This window comes from Perca fluviatilis, chromosome 6 (assembly GCF_010015445.1).
Source record: "Perca fluviatilis chromosome 6, GENO_Pfluv_1.0, whole genome shotgun sequence".
Classification (NCBI taxonomy): domain Eukaryota; kingdom Metazoa; phylum Chordata; class Actinopteri; order Perciformes; family Percidae; genus Perca; species Perca fluviatilis.
Window position 1 is genome coordinate 19,635,876 of NC_053117.1, and position 20,455 is coordinate 19,656,330.

General features: G+C 42.4%; 1 protein-coding gene across 13 annotated transcripts in view; it reads right to left on the minus strand.

Annotated features, from left to right (window-relative positions):
• ank1a (ankyrin 1, erythrocytic a) overlaps positions 1-11,143 on the minus strand; it is a 91,636-nt gene extending 80,493 nt beyond the window's left edge. For 2 of the 13 annotated variants that reach the window (XM_039802976.1, XM_039802964.1), the window contains exon 1: positions 10,740-11,134. In XM_039802976.1, the coding sequence (XP_039658910.1) occupies positions 10,740-10,865 (126 nt within the window). In that variant the 5' untranslated portion in view covers positions 10,866-11,134. Of the gene's footprint in view, positions 1-10,739 lie in introns of all 13 variants that reach the window. The other 11 variants (XM_039802977.1, XM_039802965.1, XM_039802970.1 and 8 more) reach the window with 10 other exon arrangements.
• Between the last annotated feature and the right edge of the window lie 9,312 nt (positions 11,144-20,455).

The window sequence follows — 20,455 nt, forward strand, 5'->3', positions numbered from 1 at the left end:
TGAGGCCTCAAGATACTATCTCGTGGCCACAAGATAGTTATCTTGAGGCCTCAAGATACTATCTCGTGGCCTCAAGATAACTATCTTGAGGATAGATAACTATCTTGAGGCCTCAAGATAATTCTTCTTCATATTTTATAGCCTATATTTATACTTTTTACATGTATATATGTCACAAAGTGGAGCCAGGCAGCCAGAGTTTTCTTATGTTGTATATAGTGTGGTGTTTCGGGTGTTTTATTTTGTATATAGTGTGGTGTTTTGGTTTGCCTGGCACAGAACGGAAGACTCCTCCCAGTGCACCTGAGGCAGATCTCATCAGGAGCGCCGATACCGTGGGTGCTCTGGAGCTCGAGCACCCACGGAAAATACTGAGCACCCACGTGTGCCAGACTGCCAGTAGGCTACATTCATTTAAAATTAAACTTTGCAGTTGGTGCTTAGTGGATTGATTCTTAATTTCCCACGAAGCTGATCGCGGTTACTTGTCAGTTAAACTGTTCATCTCCAATCCTATCTATATTTGTGAGAAGTGGCGCTGTCCTGAGTTGAAATCCTACTTTACGGCTTTATTACAGAGTTAATAGGCGTGTGTGTTCGTGTCAGCCGCTGTCCATTTTCTAAGGTTCTGAAATGCAAACGATTTTTGACAAATTTTTTAAAGGGCGTGCGCCTGTGCGCACCCACGGAGGAAAACATAAATCGGCGCCTATGATCAGGAGAGATGCTGGAGGAACACGGAACGCGCTCCAACACACCGGGATATACCGGGAGCGCATTTTGATAATGAATGGCTGAGACACAAGGAGGAAAGAGGAGGATGGAGCACAGATAGACGGGCAGGACAGTGGAGCCGGAGCCAGAGGACAGCTGTGGATGTTTGGCGGGTTGGCGCCGGGAAAAGCAGAGTGGACGTTGCGTGCTGCTGGCCCTCTTCCCCCCTCTCTCAAACAGAAAAGGGTAAAGACTGTAGTCCCTTTCTCTATAGACTGGTTGAAATCAGATTTTCTATTGTTGCCCAAATCGCACTCGCACAACGCCAACGCGCCGATCCTCCAAACATCCACAGCTGTCCTCCGGCTCCGGCTCCGCTGTCCTGCCCGTCTATCTGTGCTCCGTCCCCAACGTTTCTTTTTCGCTCTCTATCCGCTCCTCTTTCCTCCTTGTGTCTCAGCCATTCATAATACAAAATAAAACACCCGAAACACCACACTATATACAACAAAAGAAAACTCTGGCTGCCTGGCTCCACTTTGTGACATATATACATGTAAAAAGTATAAATATAGGCTATAAAATATGAAGAAGAATTATCTCGTGGCCACAAGATAGTTATCTCGAGGCCACGAGATAGTATCTCGAGGCCACGAGATAGTATCTCGTGGCCACGAGATAGTATCTTGAGGCCACGAGATAGTTATAATTAATTTTTTTGACAAAGTGGGACCAGGGGGGCTCCGTACTTTCCCTCTGTAATGACAAAAAATTAATTTCAGTTGTAAAAATAATTCAAAACTTTTTTACCCTATTGACTTAGAACGTTTTGTTATTTGTTTAAAACATTTTAGACACCACACAAAATAAAACACCTCCCTCTCCCCTCCCAAACCCATCCCTAGAACCAGTAAATCAAATAATTATTCATTTCTTTCTATTTTAGCCAGTTTTTTTTATTTTCTTTCTCTTTTTCATTGCTCTTTAATGTTTTACGTAAAGCCTGTTAATCAGTCACCAGGTGCATATAGAGAACACTGTGCCTGTCTGTCTCAGAGAAGTGTTAACCAACTGCACAGTAGTCTCGAATTGCCAGACCTTCCTCCACAGTGCTGCAGAGGAGGGTCTGGCTAGTCCACACAGCATTCTGGGATGGGAGAAAAATGTGCTTTGGTTTATTGGCATTTCTTTAAACCAATCACAATCGTCTTGGGACCGCTTTCGCCTCACCATTATATTATATTGCAGCGATCGCTGCAGAGAGAGGACAGATGAGACACACTACCAGGTACCGAAATTTGACACCGTTTGATTTAACGTGAATCGGTCCTCGGTAGTACCGACGTAATTCGGTCAGTATCCAAAAAAGGTACAGAATTCGGTACCCAACCCTAGCCTCTACACTGCATTTTGCAGTGTGAAAACAGTCACTAGTTGCTATCTAAAATAATTGTTAGTTACAGGCAAAGAAGAACCACAATATTTCAGCCAAGGTAATTAAATAATGTGTACTAGTGCTACTGCACATGCAGCACCTTCAACATAAGCATGAATGAATAAATTAATGAAGGTCCTGTTATGTTAGTGGCCATCCTCCTGGAGAGCAGAGCATCACTGTGTGCTTGCTGGGTGGGATGAGGAAGAGGATCAAATCAAAGTGACACAACCTCTGCCTCCGGGGGATTCAGATGAAGGGGTTGACAAATGGCTAAGCTTTTAATAACAGGTCCATGATGCTACAACATATGACACTTGACACGAGGATTAGATGACTCAAGAAATCTGCACTCCACTAACTAATATTTGTCATAAGGGAGCATAAAGTGGTACTCCAAGGCACCAAACAAGACCAAAGTCCGGGTCTTGTAATGTCATCATCTGTTACCCAAAAGGACTGTTTTAGTCATAAAAACTAAACTTGAATCCCATCCTCAAAAGCCCTTCTAAGCTGCTATAACATATATACTGTATTTCAAGATGCCACTTTGGCTATGCAGGTTTAATTCAGTCAGGAAATTCAGACTCCAATCATGAACTAAATCTTTTCCTTCCCATCGCATTAAATGAATCAGACTCTCTATTGTCCGCACTCCGAGAACTGAAACTGAGAATTACAGCCGGGAAGCTGCACTGCTGTAATGACCTACTGTACTTCTGGGTTTTGAATTGAATTATTCCTCTTCCCCCCAGTAGACAGAAAAAAAGGAATCATATCAATCAGGTAAATAAGACACCCGTCATTCAATACAAAGCAAAAGGGCGCAGAGTCACCCTGGGGTCACCCACACTCCTGATATTTCACTCCTTTATGCTTTCACTCTCCTATTCTATGGCTCTACCCCTGGGCTATATTCCTTCAGTCTGAGCGCTCATCTTCACACCAAACACTAACACATAAGGTGCTTCCCACACACAAACAAATGCAGTCCTACACTGACATGCTTGCCTTGAACACAAAAATACATGCAAACTTGCAGAATACATGCTCTAAAATGTAGACCTCTGTATTTTGCCACCTAAGATAACTAGCCTACAGCTATGCTAGCAACTCTGTGAAGCCATACACACTTGTGATTGGAGTTAAATTCTTACAGTACATCAGCATGCTCTCAATGACAATGCTAACATGCTGTTGCTAACCAGGTATAATGTTTAACATGGTCACAATCTTAGTTTGGTGAACTAAGCATGCCAACACTTGTATCACTGAAAGTAAAAAAAAATTAAAAGTCAAAGATAGTTAAGATATTTCACACACAAACAAAACAAAAATAGCAACCTTATGGTGGCCCTAGTCAACTATGTCAGGGGATCATCCAGGTCAGTAGGAAAAATCCTCTGATGACCACAAATGTCTGTACAAAGTCCAAAGTGGTGGACCGAGTAAGAGACCAGCATAGCCATCACTAGCGCCATGCCGCTAGCATGGCTAAAAACAGGAAGGGTCTCTGTAAACATCATCATTCTACTCATTTATGCTCTTTTGTGAGCTGAAGCATGAATGAAAAAGAATGACTTCAATCATAAGGTCAGTAAAAGGTGGATGAGGATAGAAAAATGCACCAAATTGCACCAAACACCTATTGTTTTACAGTAAATTATATGCCCTGTTGTTTAGAGACAAACATACAGGACAAATAAAATCTTCCTCTACAGAGCATAACACAGGCAGATCAATACAGTAACCAGTGGTAGGTTGCACATTGCAGAGGCTCCTAGCTATCGCACATATCAGTCCAAGAGATGCTTGCAGAGTCTGAGGGTATCAAGACAGGAGTCAAAGTACCTGGACATAAAACCACACTAAGCTCCCTATACCACCTCCTGTCCTTTCCTCTCTCCTTTCTCATCAGCTAGAAGGAGATTAAAGGAAAAGCTCAGGTTGGGTAACAGACACCAAAAGCTTTTTTTTCACAACAAGCTGTCCAGCAATGACCTATAAAATTCCTCTAAGAAGATCGCCTCATTCTTTCTCTCCCTCTTGCCCCTTTTATTTGGGCATGATGAGGATCCATTTCAATAACCCTGATCTCTCAATTCTGGTTTCAGGGAGTTACGTAACAGCTGCACTATTAGAATAACAATTGGGAGGAGAGATTAGCGCAATCGGCCAAGGAGAGAGATAGAGAGGAAGATGAAGGGAGGGAGGGAGGGAGGCACTAGGAGGGAAATCTAAGGAAGCCCCTCACAATATGACACATCATTTCATGTGCTGTCTCACAAATAAATAGATTTAACAGTGCAGTGGGAGGCGAACACAGACGGATGCTGCTAGTGTTAATGTGTTTTGGAGGTTTACACCAACCTGTTAGGAGACTAATGCTTTGCTGAAAGCACTGCAGTCCTACGTGTCAGTTCAGCTTCATTTACAATCATCGGCCGGGAAGCACACCAATAAATGTGTCTTGCAGGATTTCTTTGATAACAGAGATAAGAACACAAAATAAGCGTGTGCTGATGCTCGTGGCTTCAGTCTTAAAATGAAATGAGTCACTGCAGTTAGGATGAAACTGAAAACATGGCGGAATATCTTCATCACCGATCAACAATTTAAAAACATCCTCCGGCTTTGGAGTTTTGGGGAAGCCGAACCCCTGCAGAGAGGGAGTGCCTGCTGGATGCTTGATGTTATTTGGCTCTTGTTTATTTAATTTTTCTTCTTCTATTTTAACAAAGACTGGAGAGTAACTTTTGAGCGGGGGAGTCGTCTCGTCTCTCTAATCAAATAAACCTGATTGGGTGAGGTGGGGTATCTGCTTTGGATTCACTCAGTCTCTGCTAGCTCATAAATAAAAACCTGCTATCGCCCTGGTAAACGGAAGAGGTTGGAGGAGAGAGGTGGGTGTTGGTGAATTGGCCTCACGTGCGCCCGGCTTTAATTAGAGCAGAGTAGGCTGCCGCTCCTGGCCAACCCGCCCCAGCAGCACTTACTGTAGAGACAAGGAGCTGGACTCACTGAGACTCATTCCCAGGCTCCATCAACGTGAGTGAGTACATTGACAAGGCCTGCTGAGTCATCTGTCTAAGGGGTTCCACAGGGCATCTGGGCCATCTGAGCTGCAGCCACACACAAATACAGTGTCCTTATGAAGACTAAAAACAATCTTAACTCTAACGCTAACCTAAAACTAATCTAAAACCTCTGTGTAAGATCTATGTGGAATTCCAACAAAATGCAGTTATACAGCCACGACATACTGGCTCCAGAAAACCCCAACTGCAGAGGAATGAAAAGTAAAATATCCTCTTCGAATAGGAAAGTAAATACAAGAGCGGGGTTTTTTCACATTGTTCCCACTAATTCAAAAATACAGAATCTATGAATATGCAAATGTCTCTTCTACTTCATTCTCTCAATACTGGAATCAGCGTGTAACAGCCTAGCTCCTTCCAAAGATACCAAAGCAGCACCTCTAAAGTGCACTGATTAACACAGTATATATATCTTGTTTGCTTAATCTGTACAGAAACAAAGTGTAAAACACTTGCGGTATTACAGCTGGTTGTGCCGGGAGCAGTGAATCCTTAAGTTTGGTCCTCACCGTGAGGTTGCCAGGCAACAGACAGGGACTCCAGGAAGTTATTGCTCGGGCCAGGAAATAGCCCGGCAGCTTGAGTGGTATTGATCTTCTCATCTAACGGTAAGCAAGAAAGTGAATTGTTTTGAAGCGTATTTTAAAAAAAATTCACTAGCATGTTAACGAGCAATAATCATTGCAGCCCTTGTTGGAAGGACCAGCCAATATCCGTCTAGTGACACCCAGAAGAGGGGAAATCAGAAGCCACTGTTTACACAGATATCGACTGATGGCAAGTTCAAGATGAGAGACAAAGATCCACACCCATAACTACTATTTACATGTTGTAGCCGTTAATGAAATTGATTACCATCTGCCAACGGTTTGACCTGAATGGTTTATTTATTGTGTTAATTTTTTATTTAAAATCCATCACTTTGATCACAGCAGCCAGTGATGGTACAGGTAAGCAGGGCTGATTAGCAGACGGGTTGCTAGAGTTGCCTCTGATGGGCTTAGTCACTGCTGCAGAACCCCTAATCCACTGCAACAAACCTGGACACACACTCAAAACACACACACAGTCATGCATGCACACAAACACAGCCCCAACACCTGCAGCACTACAGTACCAATCTGTCTCAGACACCGACACATTAACCTCACTGAAGGCTCTGCTTCCTGTTAAGGCATGGAGGGTAAGAGATTTTGGAAGGGCAGACAGAGACGAGGCTGGAATGCTGATCCACTGCTGCCACCTCTGCTTTATATGAAGATGGAGATAGAACTTAGATATGACTTTCACCTTTGCAATGTTCACTGGCAGCCATGTTGGCTGCACGGTCCTGCACCACAGCGGTTGTTTAGGAACCTGAAAGTCTATGCGGCTGATGTTTACCTTTAAGATGCCTGATGGGCTGCGATATACAGCTGCTGCCAACACCTCTGAGTGCTGGACAATATACAGCAATAAAGGAGCCATAGTGCATCCTGACCAGACTTAGTGTATTGATGAGTCCGAGTAGCAGCACCACTAAGTGGTCAGTCCTCAGCTGCTACGACTTTTTCTGCACTTCACTGCCTTGCAGGTAACAGACAAGCTCGACTTAACAGAAACCAGATGTGCACACAAATGTTGACCTTTTAGCTACATCAAACACAGACTTTACACATGATCTTGCAACACTTCACATCAACAGTTTTATAGCGCTACGGCAGAAAATTAATGAGCATCTGTTTTCAATATTTGTTCATCTCATTTTATTTTTTAGATTTGATGGTTCTAGCTTCTCAAATGTGAGGATTTGCAACTTTATGGGCTTATTTTACAGTGCCAAGAGTTCACTGGTTCCAGGGTCTCAAATTTAAATACTTGCTGTTTTTTTTAGTCTTCTATGATAGTAAACTAAATAAACATTTTTTTGGACATTATTAATAACAAAAAGAAAAACAAAGACTGATTGATGAAAATCCATTATTGGCTGAAGCCCTAATCACAAAAATAGGGTAATGTAAAGAGATTTACATATGCCTTCCCATGTCACAACATTGTTTTCAGATGAAAACTCACTGAAACAAAACTCATTAATGCTCCAACCAAAATGAGTAAAAGGTGAATGACACAAGAGAGAACTCCATATTGTGGTACACAAAAACACTGCCCTGGACATACATCCTGAATGGGACTATTGTATTTGTTAAACACCCTGAGGGCTCACCAAGTACTGACCACATACTGTAGCTCGAAAACAATTGTTAACGGGAGGAAACAGATCTCTAAATGGTCATTAAGAGTCCAACTAAACCAGCTCACAAGACAAATTTAGTTAATTGTTTTGTTAAGAATTTGCAATTAGAGGTTATATTTGAACTTGTCATGTCATGAACAGAAAGACGATTCTAGTTGTTTTGTGTTCACAATTCTTATTGTCTTTCTACATTTGTATTCAAAGCAGTAATAAAACATAACTACAAAGATTGAAAAAGCTTTTATTCACTAACTACCAAAATTAAGAAGCCAATGTGTAAAACGCAAAGGCCAAGTTAACACTAAACCTAAAATTAACAAAATGACGTTTACCTGGAGAGTTCATATACTGTATTTTCAATCTTCAAACAGTCCGTTTAGAAATAAATGCCAGTTTAACATTGTCCATGACCTTGAAATAATCCTCAATCTTTAAATAAGTAATCACACTAGATACATTTTTATCTGCCATGTTGATATGAGACAAACAATACAAACACAGCAAAGTACTACTTCATACTTCAGGGCCATTTTCACCAGGTAGGCCACCTCACACTATAGCAGCTTTAGATGTAGACACAAACCCACATACAGAATGAGGTGAAAATAGGTGCTGGCTAGGACAATCGGGCTTTGTTCACATCCTGACAATGCTCATTTTTCAGGAGGACCAAACTCATCAATAAAAGTAATTTGAGGACAGCATTAGCCACTGCTCAGCAACTGACCTGAGCTATATAACACCACTACACCATGAAGCCAATTAAAATGGCACTATCCCCCTATGATGACGAATTGTTAGCTTTATGACTCTGAACATTCATCAGCGGACAAAGATTTGTTTCCCCACAGGGATGGAACTAATCATGTAAATCACCAACATACATTAGCCACAAATAGTACATTAAAGGGATTAAAACAATAAAGAGGGTAAGACATTAAAATAATGTCATTAAAAGATGCTAAATTAAAATATATTACTAGAAAATAACATGCTTTTGACTTTCAAGAGCCCAGCTAGCAGCCCCTAGAGGCCAAAAGACCAACTGAACCAAAGAACCAGGTGACAGTCTAAAGTAACCTGCTGACACCATCATCCTTTCAGAGCCCTGTGCTCCTGCTATTGCGACTAAAAATACCAGAGCAATAATACATCAACCACAGTCATTTTTTAACAATTCATTGGACAAGACATGTAAATCAATAAAAGAAGCTACGAGTGATTTCTTCATTTAATAACTCAAAACACATCAATTGTGCACAATAAATGATGGGAAGGCCTCTGGTGAGGAATGAAACCGAAGCTTACATTACATAACAAAAGCCTGGTTTGCAGCTAACAAAATGATACAGAAAGAATGTGTGTGTGCACGTGTTAGTATGTGTGTGAGCAAAATGTATAGGGTTAAATAAAAAGTGTTTTTTCACAGAGAAAAATGTTGACCTTGCCCACTCCACGAGGATAGGGACACTCCCGAGGTGCAGGGCAACACACAAGACAGCTGATGAAACAACTCATGAAAAACAGGTGTCGAGTGGCAAAGAAAGAAAACAACCAAGTGTGACGGTGGTTTCGTTAACCCCCATGCAATGCAAGGAAACTTCTGAATTACAGACTGTAGAATATGACTACGTAGCTGCGGGCATCAGAGAGGAAACAAAGAGGGCACTGGAGAGAAAGAGAGAGAATTCCCCCAGTGTTAACATCTGCTCCAGAAACCAGGAATGGCTGTAAGCCAGTGTTAAAAAAAGGAAGAGAGGTTGGGAGGGGGAGCTGGAGGGGAGTCAGGAAGCTTATTTGAAAGACTTAAGCTGCATGGTTACGTAAGTGATATGGGATCCTCTGAAACCTCATGTATGAAGACCATTACACTTTCAGTCAAAGTTGGGATGCATTAGTACCCTCGCTAGAAATCCTATCCCTGCCTTATCCATACTGTTAGAGCTGCAGGCTTTTGAATATCATCTTGCACGTACCGCACTTGCACACATGCATAAACCACACACACACGCGCACATGCACACACATCTCTGCACCGACTTTCACAATCCTGGTCCTTTTAGCAAAAGGTTGATCAGACCTATCTCTTAGAGTGGTTAGAGGTGGAAAATATGGAGAAACCTTACAGTAACTCATTGGCTCATGTCATTGCAGACAGTGTGGTGGTATGTGTGTGTCAGTGATGAAACGATTTTGTCCAACTCTTCTACAAAAAGAGCTGACGAGCATACCTCTACTGAGCTATCTACTCCAGGTGTATCCGAGTCATATCACCTTTCCCCCTGTTCACAAAAAATAAAATAATCTACTCGCTACAGCCTTTCTGCCCCGCTCCCCTCACTGTGAAAGTGGAAGCTGTACTGTGTTTCTGTCCATAACACTGTGTCTACTGCATCAGCATCAGATTGGTTTACAGCCAGCCTGGCACGGTGCAGGCTCACAGGGCGGCTGGACTCGTACTCAGTTGCTGAGGACCAATATGCCACCAGTACACACAAGCACAATCTGCGGATGACTCATTTTTATTAATGAGTTTGAGGGAAATCCAATGAGAGGCCAAAGGAATGAAGTAGACTCTGCAGCTTAGTTATACGTCCCTGCAGTCGGTGACTGGCGGAGCAGAGATTTATTGTTTACAACGAGCCCTGCCAGTCACTCCAGCTCTGCCTGGGACTTCTCAGTCAGACACAAGTCTGCAGATTTTGCTCTGCAGTCATTAAAATGCCACATAAAAGGAAAAGCTGAGAGGATGAGAACAGACTGCGGAAATTAGCACGCTTACTGTCCTCGTGGATAATTAGTGAAATAGTGAGTAGTGAAATTTGGCTCACCATACCGCAGTGTGAAAACAAAGACAGAGAGAAGAGAGAGAGAGGGGACGAGACAGAGACGTAGAGAGGGACAGAGACACTGAGAGGTAGAGTACTACACTGCCTTATCAGAGAGGGCAGTCAATAAAGCAGGTATTAAGCAGTCGAGAGGAGCAGGAAAGCATGCAGTGTGTTGTACCGTTTCCCCATGTCGGTATGCACAAGTCATACATGTGTGCCAGGGAGACTGTGTGTACACACAGTAGAAACACACTCATGACTGAGTTTCCATGTGTGCCCCGGTACCCCTGACCACAGCTTAGCATGACAGAGAAAGAAGGGGGGGGGGGCTCTCAACCTTCCTGCCCCCCTCTCCAGCCACCCCTCCCTCCCCACCCTACCCCCATCACTCCACCCCTGACTACCCCACCTGTGAATAGACCCAGTACCTTGCGTTTTTTATCCCGTGAGCGACTCCTTTTTTTGTTCCTCTCCTCCTCCTTCTCTTTGCGCTCCTGCTCTAGCTGGGCTTCTAAATCCTTGTTCTTGCGGAGATGTTTGGCGGCTTGCGCCATGGCGTTGGTAGTGGGGGTGTAGGCGGCGTTGGCGTGTCCAGATCCTACGGCGGTGGTCTGCGGGGCAACAGCGCTGGGACTTTTACCTGGTGCCGGCCAACACTAGCGCTGCCGCTGCTGCTCTGTGTTCCTCAATGGCCCTGCAGAGTCTGCGAGCGTGCTCACCCTCTGCCTCCTCCTCCTCCTCCTCTTCAGCAGTGCAGTCACACACACATCGGCAGTCCTCAGCCGTCTGCTGTGGGATGCTACTGCAGCGCTGCTCTCTCTCCCTCTCCCTCTCTCTCTCTCTCCAATGCTAGCACACTCTCCCTCTCTCAATCGCTCACATACACTTCCCTCCAATTTTTCTGCCGCCTTCCTCTCTGTTCTCCCCCTCTCTCTGTGAAGAAGAAAAAAGGTAAATAAGAGTAAACAGGTTTTCCCTCTTGACTTGTTTTCCTTTTCTACATCTCTCTTCCCTTCACTCCTTTGACATTTTGTGAAACTGCTTCGACCCACCCCACCGTCAACAAAGAATCAAGAGGGATGAACTGACAGTCAGTTAAGTAATAGCCAGAGCAGCTTTGAACTTAAGTCAGCTCTCCTTCCTCTCATTTCATTGATTTTGTTTCCTTTTCCTGTATTTAATTTCTCAGCATCTCATAGTCCTGCTGTGTGTCCATCTGTGGAGGATCGCTAGGCTGCACAGGGAACCCGTCATCAGCCCAGCCAATCACGCAATCACTCGCACGGATAACAGAGGAAATAAAATAATAATCTAAAACATGCATGAGGGGAAAAAAGCTGCTTCTTACTCGTTTACTCTCACTCTCTTTCTGCTCGCTTCTCCCTCTCTACTGTTTAGGCGCTGCAGCAGACATGATTGGTACCCGTGCAAGGATGTTGGTGCAGTGTGCTTGTGTTTATTAGAGTGAGGCTGTGAGCAATAAAAGGCTATTCCATATCACTCCCTGACTGTCTAGGGTAAAGTGTGATACAAGAACATCAAAAGCTTTGCTTTATTGACTTCTGTTTCTGGTTATCTGCATTCCTTTTCTCCTCTTTCCCTGATCCCCCGTTATAGTTTTGTGTACAATAAAAGACATATGTGATATAAATACATGTACTATAGTATAAGTGGCTTCTGTGTATAGTGCTCATGTACACTGTATGTGTGGATATGTGCGCAGTGAGAAAGAGGTGCATAGGGAGAGAGGGGCTGATGGAGCCAGCACCTGTTTACTGGTTTTTCTTCCTCCTTCCTTAATTTTTTTTTTTTTTTTTTTTTTTTTTTTTTTTTTTTTTTTTTCTTCCTCTTCTCCCCCCCAAAAAAAAACCCCAACCCTCTTTTTTTTTCCCACCTCACTATATTTTTTTCTTCTTCTTTCTTCTTTCTCTCCCCCTCCCCCTCCCCCCCCACAAACACACCGCTCATCATATGTACAGCAACACACAAACACACATGTTCCACACGCGAGCACACACATAAACACACACACGCACAGTTAAATGGTGCCACATGTTCCTGTCTCTGTTTTTTCTCTCCTCCACTACTTATTATAGACAATCACATTGGAAAAGTAGGATATTATCACTCTCCATCCTATTGTCTCAATCTGTCATATATTTTCCTATTCTTACAGTAATTATCAGGTCAGAACAGAACAGATCAGTTGAATGACTCATGATATTGAGCCCAACTTAAATGAAAAGTACCCTTGAGAATATTAAAATCAGGGTGTTTCTTGGCTCTGTGTAATATTATTTAATGCCAAAATGATATTAACAAAATTAAGATTGTTATTATCTTTTAGAGCCATTCCTCATATATTTCACTCATTATCTGGTGCTCTCTCTCTCTCTCTCTCTCTCTCTCTCTCTCTCTCTCCTGCCAAAGCATCCCCTGATCTGATAGCAGCTCTCTCTCTATACTGCAGCATACTAATGAATAGGACTGGTGATATTGCCTTCTGTCTGCAATGCTACTACACAAATCACTCGCTCATGTGGCCTAGCTATGACACAAACAAACACAAATACTGACGGGCTGACAGCTCTGTGGCAAGAGATCCATCACATTATTGAACTCCTGGGGAATGTACCTAAATGAATCACTAGCGGGACTGACTGCACTGGTAATAAGGAGGTTTTTGCTTAGCCAACCAAATTGGTCTTGTTATGCTATACTCTTACTCAGCTAATGGAGGGGCAGTTTTACAGTGGATTTTAACACAGCCACAATGCAGGGGCCATTTATAAATAGTAGCTGGATTATCTGAGGCTGAACCTGGAGAAACCCTGAGGAGAAGAGGGCATTCCACTCCCATCACATACTGACAAGCAACATGGTAGCTTAATAACTAGAGAGATGCTTTTACTAAGGGTGTCACCGAAATTAAGTCACAATCTCGAATTTCTAATTAAAAAATGAAATCGTCGACGCTGCCACGCCCCCATGTCATGTCCGGTCGGCTTGCCAATCGGAATAAAACCATAGAAAAAAAACATACATGTGTAGCGTAGCCCATTTCCTGATTGACTACTACACATACAGTAGCAGAAGAAGACCAGCTACACCCAACGGAGCATACACCGATCGCACTCAGCTTGAGCGAAGCACTGCCGGCACGAATGAGGTAAAAAAACAGGAGTGAGACGGTTCATTCTCCCGGTTCAATGACACTACTCGGGTTAATCTACCACTCTTCGGTCAGTTCGTCAACACTAGAGTTGAAGTGCTGCAAGGTAGTCAACCTCTTCTAATTTAGCTACAGCCAGTCAAAAGATAGCTTGGCAACTGCAGATGCAGGAGATCCATCGACAGAACTTGAACCCCCTCCTCTTTCACTGAAGTCGCCGGAATGGAAGTATTTTGGATTTCCAGTGAGTTATGTTGCCACAGTTTGCAAGCTCTGCTATGTGCGTGTACCATATTCTTCCACTGGCAGCACGACTAACATGGCAGTTAATCTGTGTGGTATATGTTCAAAGACACTGTTTGTTGTGAACTTGAATGTCATCTTCTGTGAAGAAGAGTAGTTGCAGTTACACAAGAGAAACTATCTATAAGTTATTGTTACATTATGTTGTTAATAAATGTTTTAAATTGACAATGTAGTGTGGTACATTGCGAACAAAGGTCAGATATTATATTGCATAAAAGTCTAGTCTAAAAATGGCATAGCAACCTGTGCTTTAAATTTTTTTTTTTTTTAAAGTAAAAATCGAGAATCAAATTGAACCGTGACCTTAGAATCGAAAATGTAATCGAATCGAGGATTTGGAGAATCGTGACACCCCTAGCTTTTACAGAACATCCCGTTTCAATGCCTTTTTTGATGCTGTGCTTTTCGGCCGCCTTCAAACCTGACATGAGTTTGCCTTGGATGCAGCGACAAGAGCATATTTTCAAACTGATTGCAACTGCATTACCATGTATCAATTATGTAACTTATGCAAGTTACTGCTCCATACTGACATGTCATGGAAACCAATGGTTGGTAAATCAATCTAACAAATTTAGAATTTAACCTGACAACAGCTACAACAACCAACAACAGCTAACCAAAAGATCAACCAACTAATCAGCCAACAGCCCAGTGCATTTAAATTGTTATACTCTATTTAAAACAGGACAAACAGAAATTAGCCAGCAAGAGAAAAGAAATACTGATCTGAGGTTGTGGGGTTGGTGGGGTTGGTTTCACTGCTTAAAAACAAAACAAAAAACTGTTCATTTTGACACGTTTCACTAATCAAAACAAATGCCATACATGGACCCACTTGATGGAACCCTCACAAATGTATTAGCACTTTTGTGAGTGTGACAATACTACCATTAGAGATCTCACAAATTGCTTGGTGAAACATGCTTTTGATGAAATCACATGATCTTTATCAGCAGATGAAATTTGCCTAGTTGTCATGGAATTTTAGATGTTAAAATGTCCATTTATTCTGAGCACTTTAAGGGCTTCTCATAGCCTGACAAGCCAGACTCACCATTGACAGCGCTCAATCCGAGGGGTGGGATAAACGGTTGTCTTTCAGATTCCCTCTGCACGCAGTAGGATAGCGCTACAACCAACCATAGCAACTCTAGTTGATAGATTAAACTTTTGCCGCATCCGGTCAGGCAAAACTCTGAAGAACAAATCTTCCTTTTTTAATGACTTCAGTGCCATTCTTTGTTCTTTTCTCAAAGAAAAAGTTAACTCAAAGTCTTCCAGAGACGCGGCCAAAGCCGATTTGAAAGGCCACTGATCGCCAGCAGCAGCCATCTTCTTTGTTTTCAAATAGCAGGGAATTCACGCTGAACCGTCGCAACTCTGCCGTCATTATGTTAAGCCAACTCTAGCCACTGAAAAGAAATAAGCAGAGAAATCAGACCAGTTACAAAAGCTGGTCAGTCTGACATCATATTGCTTGAGCTCATTACTATTCATCAGCTTGCCCAGTTGCGCTGGGTAAAGGATGCTGACAGCCAGGCTCTCATTGGCTAGCTGTTAGCCAATCAGATTCAACGAGCTTAGCTTGTTTGAATATTAATGAGAACTGGCAGAAATTGAGCAGAGTCTTCCTGCAGGCTTTCTATACCAAACTAGAATGGCTTGAAACAAGGTAACCAAGGCATTTTTTCCACAAAATATGTTACAGAGTCCATGGTAGAACTTCAGACATCACCACAAAGTAATGAAATACGTGTGGCAGGGCACCTTTAAATGTTGAGGAAAAAGTAATTTGAGCATCTGTAATTTCATGGCAACTGAGCAAACCTCACAGTTTGAGGCCATTTCACAAAAGAGATTTATGATTACAGTTTATATGTAGGTACAAATAGTGACAATGTCATGTTTCACAAACAGCATTGTGGCACTAATATTTCATACACATACTTTTTGCTTAAACATGCTAAACCACGGGAATGGACTTAAACCAATAGAAGCCTATTTTTGTGTTTCAGAGTGCACCCAGTGTATATTGACTGTCCCTGGGGTGGTCCTGCCTGGGACACAAAGGGACAGGTTGTGTGGACCTGGGGGGAGAAAGAAAACACACAGCTACTGCCTGAGTTCTCTTTAGTGTGACGGCCAGCACCCGCCAGCATATTAGCCGCTCCAGTGCTCCTCTAAAAACAGTGGACGGGACACGACAGAGCCCCACACATACACCGTCACACGCTCACATGCATACTCACCACAGTGAAAGGAGACAGAAGAGGCAGCCTATTCAACACATAGAAACATACTGTATGTGACCTCACTGTCAAATACAGACCCTCTGGATTGAAACACAGACAGTTATGTAACTGGTCAAGTGTATACAGCAAAATAATTTGTTAAATTAACTCAGATTTTCACACTGGCCCAGTGTTTATATAGGTCCACACTAGTTGGTGTGTTAAATTTAGTTTCCCAGCACTTAGTCATTAGTCACAACACCTTACAGTGTGTTTTCAACACTACGTAACATATAGAAACAGCAGACGTTGCGACGTAAGAACAGGAATGTCTGTAGTAACAGAACAAATTTGGGTACATTTTATGAACCTAAAAATAGGGTTATCGTCTACCGCCGACATGGCCATTTTCACCAGACAACTGCTGTGCACACCTATAGCTCATGTCGTGGACAAAGCCAGTGAATGAGTACGTACAGTAGTTCCACTAACAGTTGAGTAGGCGGTCCTTCAGTGTGTTCCAGGACACATTCATGTACACACTGACTACGTTTACAAGCTGTCAATTTTCGGGTTATGGTCGGGTTAAGGTCACTATTCGGGTTTCTGAAACATTCGGAATAACCCATTTACATGCGTGAGCAGAGAGAGTTACTCCTGTATACATGGAATTTGTAATCAATTGGCAATATCCCGACGTTAACGGCGACGCACGGTTAGCGTCTGGACATAGCCTACGGACAACCTTAAGACGCAATAACTTTTTGGTCACCTTCTTATAAATCTCACTATCTCTGTACTTTCTGCCGTCAACAAAAGACATTATATTCATGGTTTTCACCACACTAATAAAGAAATTGGTTTCCTCCTCGCTCCAAAAGTGTGGTGCTGTGCTGCGTCTCGCCATGTTTACCTCTACTTCTTATTTACTTCTTGTTTACTTCCGGTATACTGCGCGCAGGTTTTCTGCATTGACATATCTATATTATTATAGTATATAATTATTATTATAACTATGTTTTCTGGCGCATACAAGAAGTTCCTCTCCTCAAAAGACCAAGATTCCTTGCGGATAATAGATCACAGGAAACACACAAATCAATGTTCCTTTTGATGGGGATATGCCGATACGCGTTTACATGACCAAAATTTCGGGTTAGAAAAGGGGTAACCCAGGTAGCATATTCGGGTTTTTAAAAACCGGAATATGAGCATATTCAGGTTTTTGCCTGTGTTTACATGGCCGTGCGCGACCGGGTTATTGCTAATATTCCAGTTTTGAACGGGTTATTGGTTGCATGTAAACGTAGTCAATGACCACCTCCAAATGTGGTCTGAGCGATCGGATCTCAATGCATCCTCAATGCATCCTAGTGTGTTCACACCTTAGGGTTCCTGCACACTGCCTGCGTGGCGTGAGCGTGTCAGTTACGTGGTGTGTCGGTTTTTATTTCGGCTCCCATGTTAACAGGTTAGAGCTTGCACACTGCCTGCGTGACACGCACGCATGCTAGAAATAGGATCAACGCCTATTTTTCATGCGACACGCAAGCGTGTTGGAAGCGTTTATAGAATACAAAAAGATGTTTATATGTCATTTTGACAAGAATACATTTAATAAATGACATTTTGATGTTTGAAAGTCTCTAGGTTTTGACATAAATGCAGCTATAAATGTAATAAAAAAAATATATAATAATATTATAATATATCGATTTTCAAATACGAAATATTCTGTAGCCTATTTTGCCATCAATACTGTGTACAGACAAGGCTAGCAGCAGCAGCACTGCGTCAGACACGTTTCTGGTGTGCAAAGACATAGAAAACGCCACGCAGCCACCACGCAACTGACACGCAAAAGAAACGCCATGCTCACACCACGCAGGCAGTGTGCAGGAGCCCTTAGTCCTTAGAGCAGGCCCCCACATACAGCTCAGCTGATTTTGTCCAGTGGCCACTCGCGGTATAGCAACGAAAAATACCCCTGTAAGTCAAAAAGGATTTTCCCCATAAGCCACCATTGTAAAAGAGACATCTGTAAAACTGCTGCCAGGACACCTCGACTGCAAACATGGGCAATTATGACCCTTTCTATAGTATATTTTTAAGCCATGACTTTTTAATTTTTTAGCAAATTTTCCTCAATGACAACACTGATTTGTACAAGCACACTACCCACGTGCGTGTTCTGTCTCGGGTGAGCCATATCACTCGCATGTGAGTGAATATTGGCGTGCAAATAAGTTTCTATCCATTCATTGTAGCAATGCGCCGTACGGCCATCACGCAAATGTGTCAATTTAGCTGCAGACACAACGAATAATGGTGTGGGCTGTGGCGGTTCTAGTGTTAACTTAAATGTAAATATGACAACAGACCATTCCTTTTGTTTTTATTAGCTCTCTTGCATGACACAGGCTAATTCAGTAATGAATGTGTCTTCAAGCGCTTAAAAACAAAATATGAATTGCATACGAATATGCAAACTGAGAATATTCAATTTCTTTACTTGGAAAAAAAAAAGAAGTGGCAGAGCATCGTTTCTGTGCGCTCCATGGATGCAGCCCATGGATAATCTTAATTAAAATAAGATATTTTATAATAAAGAACATTATAAGATGCAGCCCTTTAGACTAGAAGTCCAGTAGAATTTTCTCAACGTGCAGTCAACAGATTCAAAACGCAGTTTGCTCGTTTACATGGCCCGAGGCATTATGGGAGAAACACTACTGCAAATTAGGGCTGGGACGATACGGCTTTGTCCCGATTTGATTCACGACACATAGATGCCGACTGTAGTTATATATATATATATATATCAGTATTGCGATTTTCTTTGCCTGCTTTAATAAAAAACAAAAGTTGAATAATATACTTCTAGGGACAATATATCATGAGACATTTCTAAAAACTGACTGTTTTCTAAAAAGAATGCACATCACATGTGAGTCAGTCTGACATTTATTTAATTTGGAAAGAAGTACATGACATGTATTTTCTGCTTTCACTCTGTTTTGCTGGAAACGGATTTGATGTAGTCGCTGTCGGCAGTACCGTATCAACAGAAAATATTTAGGTGAATCATTGGTAAAAAATAAATAAATAAAAAGTGGTCCAAAAAAAATCAAGATACATACGATTGTACATACTTTTTTCCCCCACTCCTGCTGCGCTGTCAGTGGTCACATATCACAGAGGTAAATCCAGAAGCTTGGATGTAGCGCATCGGCAATATGGAAAAAATCAAATATCCCGATATTTTTGACCAAATACCTCAATATCGATGCCGCAAGGATATTGTAGTGTTGACTATTGGTGCTTTCACAAAATATTTACACAATGAGATTTTTGATAAATAATCATCAGTAATGTGTATATAACGACTACGTGGGTAAAGGCAAATAATAGAACAGTTACAACAGTCTGGTAAGTTCAGAAAATGAACCAGGAAAACAACAACACTTATGCCATATTACGATATTACGATATCCAAAATCTAAGACGATATCTAGTCTCATATCACGATATATATAATATCGATATATTGCCCAGCTCTACATAGGGGTGGACGATATATATCGTTTACGATAATATTGTCATTGTTGTGTTAACGATGTGCAAATTGACATTATCGAGTATTTAAATTACTTAGAAAAAAACACTTCAAAACACGCATTGGAACCGATAGAAACGCTACACATTCACTCATGTCAACAAAGATGGCGGCGCGCGATTGGCTACTAGCTCTCCTGTCGGTGTATATTTATACAATTACAGCCACACTGAACTAATCAATACAGGACCACGATACAACACAGCCGTTACGAGAGCCTTCCAGGCGGCTCATAACATCCCGGAGGACATAGCCAGATCGGGCGCTCCGTAGGTTGTTGTCGGCAGCTAGCACGCTGAGCTAGCTACCAGCAGGATAAGAAAATAATTCTTATTCATTTGTGCACAATGAATGGAGTACCGACCGCAGGATCGTTGCCCAGCACGGCTCACCTGACCTGGAGCCCTGTTGGTAATATACAGACCATTTTATTTACTATTTACTACTAAAACAGCACACTGCCGTCTACATAGCCCCCGATGCTAATGTTAGCACAAGTTTGGCTCACTGCTAACCATAGTTAACAAACTGCAGCGCGATCACCTGGAGGGGATACAGGGGACTTTAACAAGGCGTCCTTAAAGTCTGTACTCCCCAGCTTTTTCCTACACACTAGACCATGTATACTCGAACATCAAGAAAGCACACAGACCTGCGCCTCTCCCTCACCTGGGCCAGTCAGGTTACATCCAACTACTGATCCCAGCATAAGTCCCAGTCAGAAGGACTATACAGCCAAGTAGAAGGACTATCAGAACCTGGCCTGACACGGCCCTGTCCCAGCTCCAGGACTGCTTCCAATAAGGACATGGTTGT